This window comes from Phaethon aethereus (genome assembly GCF_964289735.1).
Source record: "Phaethon aethereus genome assembly, chromosome: 20".
Lineage (NCBI taxonomy): Eukaryota > Metazoa > Chordata > Aves > Phaethontiformes > Phaethontidae > Phaethon > Phaethon aethereus.
This window is the reverse complement of record NC_138596.1, coordinates 9,560,003-9,573,225: the sequence shown is the minus strand read 5'-3', so window position 1 is coordinate 9,573,225 and position 13,223 is coordinate 9,560,003. Positions and strand designations below refer to the sequence as shown.

General features: G+C 43.5%; 1 protein-coding gene across 1 annotated transcript; it reads right to left on the bottom strand.

The window, feature by feature from the left end:
• Positions 1–844: 844 nt before the first annotated feature.
• Positions 845–9,933, bottom strand: INPP5E (inositol polyphosphate-5-phosphatase E; the record flags this gene model as incomplete). Its single annotated transcript, XM_082009110.1, has 10 exons — positions 845–977; positions 2,087–2,223; positions 2,707–2,822; positions 3,327–3,488; positions 4,448–4,555; positions 4,933–5,052; positions 5,208–5,332; positions 6,030–6,127; positions 7,136–7,259; positions 9,077–9,933. 10 exons carry the CDS (start codon positions 9,931–9,933, stop codon positions 845–847), a joined length of 1,980 nt encoding a protein of 659 aa, XP_081865236.1.
• Between the last annotated feature and the right edge of the window lie 3,290 nt (positions 9,934–13,223).

Here is a 13,223-nt window from a genome sequence, read left to right as displayed (position 1 = left end):
TGCGTACTTCCCTAGTACTCACTTGACATTGACACCTTAATCACTTTGGTGAAGCATTACACAGTCGCTGTACTCGGGCCATTATTTTCAACTCCGTGTCCTGCTGCTGAAGGCAGGTAGTGTTTTATCTAGTGAGTTAAGGATTGTTTCAAGCAGTCTCAACAACCAAATATATGGTGTGAGAGATTGGTATTTACCCCCTTAGTAACAGAAGGCCTACAGAATTATTATTGAAAGGCAATGTTTCTACACTTCAAATGTACAGTAGTACATTCTCACAGATCTTGCTGTAGAGGACCAAAAAAGCCCAACACAGGAGCACCATCCTTACACAGTACTGCCCAAGTCCCCTAACTGGTCCCTTTTATGCATTTTACAGAATACCATACACTTGGCTACAGAGAAGGAGAAAAAAAACAACCCCACAACATACATAAGATAACCAGATCAAATCAAACAAACAGAAGTTTTCACCTTTCTGCAGGCTTTTCTTAGGTCCCCTGCCCCCAGTCATGCCAATTCCAGAAGCTGTGCCCCCTGCGAGGAGTCACCTTGGAACAAAGAGACTGCATCTGGTTGCTTCCAAAGACAGTACAGTTAAAAATAAATCAATTACATCTGTTGGGATGGATGTCCTAAATAACTGACTCCATTTTCTTCAGCAAAAGCACTTGAGCTACATGGATTAGCTCATGCAAATGAATCCAGGATGAGGTTTAAGACATTCTTCACAAGCCACAGCACCTGCCAGAGGTGCTTAAGCAGACAGTTCCCTGCAGAGTTTGCCATAGCCTGAAATCTTCTTTCCAGGCTCCTCTAACACAAGCATTGCAGAGTTCTCAGCTCAGGAAATGCTACATATGCTGCTGGATTTTTGGTCCTTTTGCTCTTGCCGTTTCTGAAGTTCCCTTGTAATCCGCCTCTTTATTCCGATTAAATAGAGTTCTCTGTCAAACTGCCCTGCAGCAAGTGGAATGCTACAATATAAACACAAGCAATTAGATCAGGGCACAAATACATTCCTGTTTGCCCAACATTTCCCAACTAGTTCAAACAACAAAGGCCAGAAACACCATTTTTACTTTCTTAAGGCATTCAGCTACTGCTGTGGGAGAAAATGGGTAAAACAAAGTTGTTCTTTCACACCAACAAGTTAAGGTTTTCCACAATGCATTTAAACTTAGGAAAATAATGGTTGTAAAAGGCCAATGTACTTTCAATTTAAGCATGAACATGCCTGCATTCACCAAGGGCATACATGGAGGACATTCTTTATGAACCTAAACCAAAAAACGCTCATTTAAAAGCCAAACTAGCTTACTGTGTATTCACTGGTATGGTTCATGCACAACAGTTCTTACCTTGCTCTGTTCTAGAGGCCTGAAGGAAACCCTAGCAGTCCAGCTTCACAGACTCTGCAATATGTCTGTTTAATGGGTATTTAATACCCATAAACAAAAAAATCCCAATTCTAATTGCACTGCTGTTCAAGTGCTTTGAGAAATCACTATTTTCTAGATACCCGGGTCTTGAAATCCATGACCATGCTACTCACAGCAAAGAGACAAACTAAATGTCAGTGACTTAACCAAATTTTCTAAGGAGTTCTACTAGCACGACAGCCCACAGTGGGACATAAAGAACTTGGAGGATCTCAAAATACTCCACTGACACACGGCTATGTTGAAATGCAGCCACCACTGGGAAGGGAAAACAGCATTGATCCCAAAGAGGGAAAGAGGAACACAAGAGGAAAGCTGTCCATGCTGATAGGAAAAACAGAGCTGCATCTCAGATAAAACACAGATTTATAGTCAATTGCAATGGGCTCCATTTATCTCACACAGGAGGATTAAGGGACCTGGCAGCAGGGATTTCAGATGTCAGTGCAAGGTTTAAGCACTCTTACTGCTCTGACCACTGAGAGCATATATTGGGTAAAAACCAAACAGGCTGCAGAGAGCTACATGGGATAAACTCTATTTCAGGAACTTTCCCGAGAGGACAAACTCCGAACAGGAGCATATCCCTGGCAGATCCCTGGAGCCATGTGCAGACACACAGGGTGGCACAAGGAGGTACTCACTTGTCTCTGCCAGGCCTCACTTTCACACGAAACAAGGCAAATACAGGCCGATGGTCTGAAGTTTTGATCACAGGACAAGATGAGTACTTGACAGCATGGATGTCATCTCTGTACCGACTGCGGTATACAACTCGATCCTGGGAGGCAGAGAGAGAGGAGAGACTGAAGGTAACTCCCTTTGCACATCCACCCTGGAAAGAAGCACTGGTTCACAAGAGACAAATTCATTCATTTATCACACTCCACTTAGTGAAATTAAGCGTCTTGGACAGGGATACATTCATGAAGAAAATGTGTCTGATCCCAAGAGCAGTTCTTGTGCCCATCTCTGAGCACAAGGGAGAATGCACTGGAACAGGACGTAAGGCACAGAAAATAAGATTAGCAGCCTGTGCCAAACTCTCCTTGTGCTCACAGATTCAACAATCCTTTCTTCCAAACCAGTTCCACACGCCCTGTTGCAACAAATGTCCCCTTCAGCAACAAATCTCAGCACAACTGTATCTCATACAGACCAAGTGTGGCAAGGGAGCTTTTTCTCGCAGGTGAGAATCCCCTTTGGAGACAGATGGGAGGCTGAGCAGCCCTTCCAAGCATGCTGCTCTGAAATCATCCCTTACCGTGTAGGAAGGAGTCCTTTGTTTGGAAGTGGTGTCATAGCTGTCCTTTCCTATGTCAAACTTGTAGGAAGGACGGAAATGAATGTCAGCCTCTTGGAATCCTTTGAAAATAGACCCTGTAATCAAAGGGGAGAACAGCATGAACAACAAATTCCTCCTTCCTAAGAACCCAGCACACTTTCTGCATTTATTCAACACTGCATAACTAACGCTGGCTAGAAACAACAGCCATGTACATACATGGCTAGAAAAACCTGGGCTTGGGCTCCAGAAAGGGAGCAAGCTCAAGTTCTTACATAGTGCGGATAACAAATAGCCAGTGGCTACTTAGCCAGTAGCTATTTAAACAAAGAACACTTGGTGCATGCACTTCTTCCACTGAAAGCTCATGATGCTTTGCAAATGCTAGCTATTCAAATCTAAATGCCCTAGATACTGTGACACGAGAAGTCCCTTGTACAGAGTGCCACTGGATTTGACAACTGTTGACTTCCCTTTTTAGGGAACTTAACAAGGGAAAGCAGGAAAGATCTCTAGGAAATAGGGATTCGGTTGTAATTATTTCTGTGTGTAGATATCTTTATTCCTGGAGACTAAGGGGAAAAATAGCTGTCCCTCACCCCTACTCATTTCACTAGTAAGCTGGTCATATGCCAGTAGCTTGGACATGTCTGTTTCTGGGTTCTGGTTCAAGATGGAATCCACGGTCTCACGATCCTTATTCAGTCGGAAGTTGAAGTCACCAAACCAGAATACTTCATCAAACCGAGTTGTGACATCACCTGCAAATTCAAGCCAGAAGTGTCAGTATAGAGGTAAACATCCTGAAAAGTTCTGAAAGCAAAAAAAAAAATCCCCAAGTTTTCTTTCCTGAATCTCCTCTTGACTTTTGAGGAAAATTAAAGTATATGACATATATATGATATACTTTATATCATTAAAATAAAACTCAATTCTTTTGAAATGTGAACCGTACGATACATAGCTTACTGAGAGTGCTGCTAGATATGTTCAAGGAACAGGCATAAATTCTTTCTTTTTACTACCAAGGAGATATAATACATGAGCACATTTCCTGACTGTGACCATCCTAGAATGTGGTCATGAAAAAACAGTAGAAAACAGAACAGAAATTTTTTAAAAAATCATAGAAAAAGCTGAAAAGAGACCAAACTATCTATGTGACCTAAAAATAGTTTGACCACAGAAACCTAATGCTGAGTAAAGGGTAAATTCATCTTTCTAGAAAAAGGGCTTATATGTCTAGTTGTCATGTTAACACCACAGTATTAAGAAACAATATTGGAATTTGGCAAACAATACTCTGACCTGTGCATATGCAAACTGAAATCACATTCTTTCTCTAAGTTTTGAATTAAAGTAATTTCTGCTAGTTCTAGAAAACACTTGGAAAGTGAAATACATCCATAATATTGATAAAAATTACACCTAAATTATCTTATTGCCATTCTGACAAAAAATACATCACATTAAAATTCCTTTTGAATTTTCTCTCTCCCCCTTCACAGCAACTTTTTCTCTCAAATTCCCCCTAAAATTATGCCCCAGCTAAAAAAAAAAATCATGTGAATAATAACCATTCTCAGACAAAAAGACCTGTGGTGTCTTTTTATGCTGTCTCAAATTAGCAGTCTCATTCTCTCTTCCTTAGTGTAGACTGAAAGACAATGAACAAACTCTGTTCATTTGGGCTCCCACACAAGCATGGTTTCACACTTACTAGAACTGGATCGATACGGGTTTGTGTCTGGAACGTTCTTGGGAAGTGTAAGGGCTTGAATGGTTTTATTGTAGTCCAGTTTCCTCTCATTCACCTTACTGTCCCCAGCTGAAAGACAGAAATGGCATCATTTCCCTTCAATTACCATTTTTGGTTATAACAGGAGCTTCCAAAGGACATCAGACATTTTCCACATGTCAAGTGTAACACTCTGATGCAGGGAGCATGCAGACTGAAAAATAATGACAGAAAGTGTGGGAAAAGGGATACAAATGTGCAGGTTCATTTTTCGTTTTCTAAATAAAGTTCTTTTGTAAGTTTGCTATGCAAAAAACCCTCTGTTACTGTTCTCAGCTCAGCTATCCTGAGCTTTGACTTCAGGCTGTCCTGCTCCTCTACCCCACTGCAGTTTTACCTTTGTAAAGCAACACCCCCTGCCATGCTCCCTCAATCAGGACACTTTAACAAGATTGTAATTGTCTCACATGTGAAGTGGGAGGTGATGAAGAGAAAGGAGGTCCCAAAAAATGTGAAGCAGATTCCCAGAGCTCCCTTGGTTTTGATCTGAGATACGATTCGAGTTGTCACTGTGGCATACTCCACTTCTGGAAGGAGAAAAAGAAGCTGCTGTTAGTGAAAAGCCTCTAGAGACAGTGAGCAGGAAAGTCAGGTGAGGGACAGCCCTGGAGAAAAGGACAAGACACCTGACGGCAGCAGTCCTTTCACCTCCCCACTCTCCAGCTCTTACTAGACCACACACCTGAGCAGAACCAGATCAGGTCCCTCCGAATGAAGACTGACATGTACAGCACCCCATGTGCAGCAGAGTAGAGCATGACGTAGTGGGGACCTAGCGTCTCTTGCAGGCGGATCTCCCACTCTCTTCTGCAGGAAAGAACAACAGCTGGATCACAAGGACAGTACAAGAGACAACAAAGGAAATCAGCATTGTGAAAATAGAGCAATCTCTCTGATAAGAACATCAAGTAAGTATAAGCAAAACCTCCATTGCACAGTGATGCTGCAGTAAAGGCTGATTGGTTTGATGTGTAACTCCACACATGCCATGCAGCACACTTTGCATGTTGGTGAGAGAGTATTACTGCCACTGCTGCGAGCAGTTTGCAAATCTGAGAAAAAGAGAGTCCCACAGGCAAGATTCCCTAAAAAAAGCAGTCTGACATGAGGCTTCAACCTGTTCTTCTAGGGTTGGTCAGTCTCAGACAGACTAGAAATTTGCAGCAATGTACTACTAAAGAGCACGTGGCTGCTAAAGCCAGCCCGTGAGTTAGCTCACAGCCTACTCACATCTATGGTAAGACGCACACAGAAATCAGATGGGAGTTTTGCTATTTATTAGCTGCCCCGACAACAGGACCAAGTTCTGTATTTACAGACTTTTGTGACATTTTACTCCAAAACCCGTTTCCCCAAGTGCTCATGCAATGGAATTCAGAGTCTTACTAAATGGGTTATTTATTGAAAATACTAAGACTATGATGGAGACTATTTCCAGACTAATTAAAAACAAAGTAATTAGTTAACAATAAAAGAGGATGGTTCATTACATTGTTTTTGCTACCTGTCTGGACAGCCTTCTTGAACCCCAATGACATACATGTCCTGGGCATAGTCAGGATCTGTTGGTAATAAGAAGTCATCCAGACTCACTGGAAGCTCCTATTATTTAAAAAAAAAAGAAAAAAGATAAAAATAGCAATATTAGTTATGCAAAGATTTACTAGAAAAGTTCAATAAAAGTCCAGGATAAGCTACAAGTTCCACAGCATAGGCAAACAAATCAGGCTTCAAAAATAGGTTAAGTGATAATACTAAAAAGATTCCGTCTCAAAAGCAGACTTCAACTGCTGTTGCTCCAGCAAAAAACAAGACTCCTCAGTTCAGCCATGTGGGCCAGTAATGTGATGTTTCTAGTTTCCTGTGATGCTTGCTTTTCACCATAGGCTTGGTAAACCCCTGAACACCCCAGGGGTTGCTTGTGTTCTCCCAAGCACAGCTTCTCAGTCACCTGGTAGAATTGATCTTGAATTCCTAGGCTACGTAAAGATGTAGGCAGGAGGCCGTGTTCTTTATTAGAGATGTTCTCTTCATAAGCACTAAATCATCAGCTGTCTTCATATGACCCTAACTGCAACAGAGCATAAAGGAGCTGCCACAAAAAGCCAGAGTGGCACTAGAAAGCTCACTGTTTTCATACCTATGATAACATACAACCTTTAGCTGAGTACTCGGTATCCTTTACCTTTTAACATATTTCCTGAGCTGCAGTATTATCAGTAATACTCATTGCAGTGTTTGTGCTGTGTGCTGGCAGGTCTTTACAAATAGCAGGTCTGTAGCCAATACAAGAAGAGGATTCATTACACTGGCAAGCACATTAATACAGCCACCTCAGTTCCCTCCAATCAATAATCTAAACTTAAGTAAGAATGAAGACAAATAAGCAACCAGAGCAAGAGGAACCCTGTTACAGTGACTCTCTCACTAAGATGAACCTGCATGAGATGAACATGCATGAGGCGGCCTTGTAATTTGGTAAAGACAATGAACCCAGATTGATGAGGAACATAGTCATGAACAGAAAAAACACATCACACCAGTCCTTGCAGTAAAGATGGGGTAAACTTGCCACTACCAAAAGACCTGTGGAGACTTATGTGCACATACCTTCTGACCCTGCATGTTCCAGGTGGCCACAAAAATTCCAATATTCCGATCAGGGAAATATCTGCTAAGTTCTTCTGCTCCCAGTAAGGCACCACTCGCCAGAAGGCTGCCTTCCAAATAGCTTCTGTGAACAGAAGGCCAATGAAAGACATCTAAGGAAATGGCATGACAGTTGGAATAATGATTTGTAATGCTTGAATCTTGAGTTAATCAAGAACACACATTTAGCTCAAGAAAATAACATTTAGTATTTATATATTGTTCTGATTGCCTAAAGTTCCTTATAAAGTTCCAACCCTTATGGAAAATTCCTGGGTCATATGCAAGAAAACAAAACTACTATAATAAACTGGCCTTTTCAAAGTCAGGACCTAAGTATGATGGTGAGACTAATGCTGCACACATTCTGTGATGAGAAGACTGAAGCCATCCAAAGTCTTCAATCCCCCTAGTACTTACTGCAGACACAAAATGAAGAGATTGGTTTGATATTTGAGTATCCTGAAGCAGCTCAGTTTACTTAAAACATGAAAATAGCTACACCATTCCCACTGCTCTGGCACCAAGTTGATCCTAATCAAGGATTCAAACTCACATTCTTCCTTCAATTCAGCTCATCAAATTAGCTTTCAAGGAAATGATTTATTGAGTCTGAGGTCTAAAAGAATACCACATTTGAAAAGGATAGATCTGTCTCACACCACCTGCCTCTCCAAAGCATGCTGCTTACAAAAGCAAGGGGTATTGGCAAAAGGACTGCAAGTTGAATAAGCATTTTTAATCTTGCTTAAGCTCTGCAAAAAGTGACAACAGCATGATCTCAGGGAGTGCTGTGCAACCCACTAGTCTACCCAGCTGCTCACCTGACTACAACAGCTTTGCAGAGGGAAGTGAAAGAAAAACCATCATGGCAAACAAGTAATAGTCTATCTTTGGGGCTTTTTTATGAGCTAGTACCACCTTAATTTATCTTTCAGAATTATTTTCCCCAGTACCACTGATTCCCACTCTTTGGGTCAATGATCACAATGATCCCTCAAGGTCTTCAGACTGTTGTGTATCGATAACATACAACCTTTAGCTGAGTACTCGGTATCCTTTACCTTTTAACATATTTCCTGAGCTGCAGTATTATCAGTAATACTCATTGCAGTGTTTGTGCTGTGTGCTGGCAGGTCTTTACAAATAGCAGGTCTGCAGCCAATACAAGAAGAGGATTCATTACACTGGCAAGCACATTAATATAGCCACCTCAGTTCCCTCCAATCAATAATCTAAACTTAAGTAAGAATGAAGACAAATAAGCAACCAGAGCAAGAGGTCAGGGCCACAGTAGAAGAAAGTGCTGAAATCTGAGTGGAATCACACTCTTCCTCAAGAGATTCCTGGAAAAGCTGGGGAGATGAGCTCCTATGGGGCACTGAAGCAGTTCACAGATTTGATTCCTGCCAGAAGCCAAACAAGCTCAACATCTGCAGAGAACCCTCAGCACCTTACAGGATTGTGATAGTACTGCGTGTACTGCATGATAGTTTCAAGCTAAAATATTTGCGTTTTTTTCCTGCCATTTAACATTTCAGTTCAAGCCCAACATACTTTTAGATTAAAAAAAAAAAGTTATTCCCAACTGTTAGCATGCGCAGCTATTGTTTCTTAATTTTCAAAACAGATTACTTAAATATTACAAGCAAGCTGACAGCAAATCAAACTTATACTTAAAAAACAACGCCCAGCTGAAAGGAGCAAATATAGAGTATTTGTACTAATCTCTTAATCTTCAAACTATTTTCAGTCTCCACAGCACGTTAAACAACACAGAACAACTTTTGTGCTTTTCTTACCGGTCTGAAGTTCTCTGCCTTTGCCCAGCAGGCTTCTGCAGGGCAGGTGGCTCCCTGCCAACACACCCCAAACTTTGCCACAAGAAGCTGGGGGACATACCTGCTTCGAACATCCTTGGAGCGAATGGGCGTGAGCAAGCTGAACGTAGATTTCATGGAGTCTGTGGAGCAATTATCATAGACCATCCCATTGCCATGTAGCCTGGTATCACTCAAGCTGCTGCTTACCCTCCCAAACTTGTGCTGAGAATAATGTCGATAATCCATGCAATCTGAGTCAATCCTATTAGCTGTCCTCAGCGTGTGAGAGGCCATATTGAGCTCCATGGGTGGCAGAGGTCGAGCCGGCATTATTTGGGACAGCCGGGGTTTGCTGCCTGCAAATGCTTTCCCCCGCAGAAGGCCACCAAAGGCACTGGAGATCTCGGAGGCTCGTTTCCCCAGGTCAGAGGTGCCTCCTCTGCTCTTCCCCATGGGACTGGCTCCCGAGGCATCTGGTGAACTGTGCAAGGAATTCTGCTGGCAGCACTGATGGCAGGGGCTTGCCCTACCCCTGACGGTAGGGCTGAGGGATGCTTCCTGCAGCGAGCCATTTGAGGAACTCGTCTCATTGGGATCCGTCAGACTTTCCTGACTCGTTCTAAACCGCCTCCACCTCCTCCAGCTTTTCTCATCCAGAGATGCAGCACGCTCCAGCCGGGGTTTCCGAGGAGGCCTTGGAGTAACCGATTTAATTTTCATATTAGCTTTGAGTTCATCTGGTAAAAGCTTTAAGGTTTCATTTAAAGAGGTGCCTACACTTGGAGGATCTTCAAAGGTAAGCACCCCATTGCCACCAGCCTCCTTCTTTGCTGCTCTGCCAGCTTTTTTAGTGTGCAGGTCCTGTACTGCTCCACCCTCCATATTCTGAGTAACACATGCCCCTGAGTGCTGTGGAAATCCATTTGGAGTACTCATTCTCCCCGGGTACCAACTATGGACACTGCTCCATACAAAAAGTTCCTCACAGCATAGTTTCCTTCCCTTGCTTACCCCGTAGGTTCACAGGGCTTTAACCAAGCCAGAACGGCATAGAAGTTGAAGACATCTCAGTCTTTAGTTGAGAATGAAGGGCAGGTATATGTGTAGGCAGATGCATTGTCCACAAAATTTCAAGAGGTGGGATACCTGGATTTCCCCAAGAGAAACACGTAAGAATGAAAAGCTACTGAGCTGCGAACTCTGCTCCTTAATCAGAAAACAAGATCTTCACAGGACCTCCCTCTAGAAAAAAATCAAACCTTAATGTGACCTTGTTAGAAAACCAGTGCTATTTTCTTTTCTTTTTCAAGAGCAGATCAGTGAACCAACTCGCTCACTGCTCCAGGCATCACGGCTGCATACAGACTTCTTTAAGAAAAGGCTGTGTATACTGGTAGCATGAAGGGAAATTAAAGCTGCACATAAATCACAGGTTGTTCTTCTTGCTGTTCAGTGAGTCACCAGCACAACCAGCCTCCAGGCTGCCCACAGCACTCGGTGCCAGAGGTCAGCAAATTTCCAGCCATCTCAGGTTCTACAGCGGGGACATGGCTGCCACCTTTTCTTGCTTCAAGGCCAACCCCCGGCCACTACTGCTGAAACCGAGAAAACATCTAAGTAGTAGTGTGAGGGATATGGAATCAGGGTGGAAGGTACACTCCTACTTAAGGGGGGAAGCACCTCATTATTCTACAGTTATGGCAAACCAAACGTCCACCCGCAGTGGCACACCCTGCAGCTCTATGCTGGAAATGCAAGATCCCGTTAAAGCACACCGGAGCGCTATTTTTGTACCCGAGGGGAGGCCGCCCGCTTTCTGCACTGACCAGACAGGAGGGATAGCTTTGCCAGCTCCTCACACCTCGCCTTCCACCGCCCCGCTTCGCCACGACCGCAGCCCTGAGAGTGGCCGCGCCACCCCAGGCGAGGAGAGGATGGATGAGACTCCCCACGGCCGTGGTCACCGACACGCGCGGGCACCGGCCGCCCCGGAGACACCACCCACGGGCCCCTCCCCGGCACGGACACGCTCACCGCTGAGAGACCACCGACCTCCCGGCCCGCGGGGCCGCGCTACCGCCCCGGCGGAGGCCGGCTCCGCTGCGCTGGCCTCGGCGGCACTTCACCCGACCGCTGCGGGCGGGACGCGGCCAGGCCCCCCCCGGGCCCCAGAGGCAGGGCTGGCAGCTGCCCGGCCCGGCGGGTAGTCAGGCCGAGCGGGCGGCGGTGGAGGCCGCCACAGCCCCGCTGTGCGCCCGCGGCCCGGCCGTAGCAACGGCGGTGACGCTGGGCCCGCCCCGCAGGCAGCGCCCCCTGGGGGCCGGAGGAGCGCGCCGCAGGCCCCGCCCGGGGGCGAGCGGTGAACGGATGAATCGTCTAAAATCACAACCGTCACGATCCGCGCTGCATTAAAGCGACAGTTAAACACGCAGTTTAAAGCAAAACATTTCACCCTTCCAAAAAATTAAAAGTTGCTTATATTAAGTCTACAGCCTCACTTTTGAGACTGATGCACAAGTCCGAGGTTGAAGCCAGTTCCAGTATAGAAGCTCTAGCTCCACTTCTTTACACAGATTATTTCCCAGCGCACAGGAGAGGTTCTTTCACCCAGCTTGCTAAAGCAATAACCACAAGAAGTAGTAAAATGTGAAAGTGCTCCAGAGCGCAAAATATTTTATTTAAGAATTTACAGTGTCAAATCTTACACTTAGGAAAGATAGCCGCTCCCAGCTCAAAGGAAGCCTTCTTGAATTAAGTTGTTTGGCAGTCTCTACTGAAAGGAGAAAACAACCAGCAGCCTGGCTGAACTAGAGGAAAGCCAAGTGTCTGACTAGGTTTCAATTATAGAAAAGTAAACGACACCAACTGCTGCTGACCACATCTGGAATTGAGTATGGACCATTATGCAAAGGTTTCTAATCCCCCCAAACAGCATTTTACTTCAGTTACATACAAACCTTTTAGGACATATGTGGTGTTACTCAGGAAAGGAAAAAAAGAAACAACTGGGGATCAACACTGGCAATTTCACATTCACATTATTTCTACTCACGAGCAGAAATTCAAGTAAAATCAAATAGTTTGGTGGCAAGTTCTAAATAAAATATGGCCTAATGATTTAATAAATATTTAAAGTTTATTTCTCTCTTTGCAGATAATTCAGATTCTTCAGTGAATATGAATGTTGCATATCATGGTTTTCAAGATTTCCTATATTAAACCCAGAGATTTTGAAGTCCATCAGTAGAGGTCTAATCCACCTACTTTTAGTATGTTTGAAATTCAGCTGTGAGCTATTTAAGACCTTGGTTATTTTAGTAATGGAAATTCAAGAACAGAGTATTATGCTGATTCTGGCACCTAACAGGAAAAAAAAAAACCAAACTTAAACCACTTTCAAGCTGTTATCACCTTAATTGTACAGTGCCAGCAGTTTGAGAGAAAGCACGTAACCGTATTGCACTTAAAAGAACACTCACTCGTCAAATAGTACAGCGTTGGCTATTATACAGAGAGCTTCTTTCAGACTATACAATTTGCTTTACAAGTAGTCTAAACCACAAACTACATACATACTAGGTAAGATCCAAATCAAATTAGTATTAGATTACAGTCACAGTTTTCATTCAATACAGGTTAATTTATTTGGATGAGCTGTGGCCCCCTCCCCGCTTCAGGAAACAAACCAGCATGAGGCATTTCCCAGATGAACATCTCTGATTTCATACACTGACAAACCAAGTCCTGTTTGATAAGCATTACAATTGTGCATGGTCCTCTTAAGGCCACAGAGCGTTACGTTACAATGTGGACATATTTTTCCCTCACTGGGAGGGGAGTATCCTTCAGAAATTAAGGAATCCCTGAAACTATGTCTTCAAAGGTCGCACTAGTAGGTTTAAAATAAACTTAAGGAATAAACTGTCTATGCAATTTACAAATTGTTTTTGTAACAGACAAACTATTTCCTCCCTTGTGTCTATTCTTTATCACAGCAAAGCTATTTCTAGCCATGTTTCTTAAAAGGAAAAGTTACATATACTTCACGTTTGGTAATGATTTGTGTAGATGAGGTGCAAGTAGGGAGACCCATGAAAAAAATCACCCATCATTAAATTTCTGTCATGTCAACTGCAGCTAGTACTGATACCATGTGCCGTAAGATTGAATAGTTCTTTGCATACTCAGAACACAAGTGAGAATCCCAAATACAAAGCCATTGTATT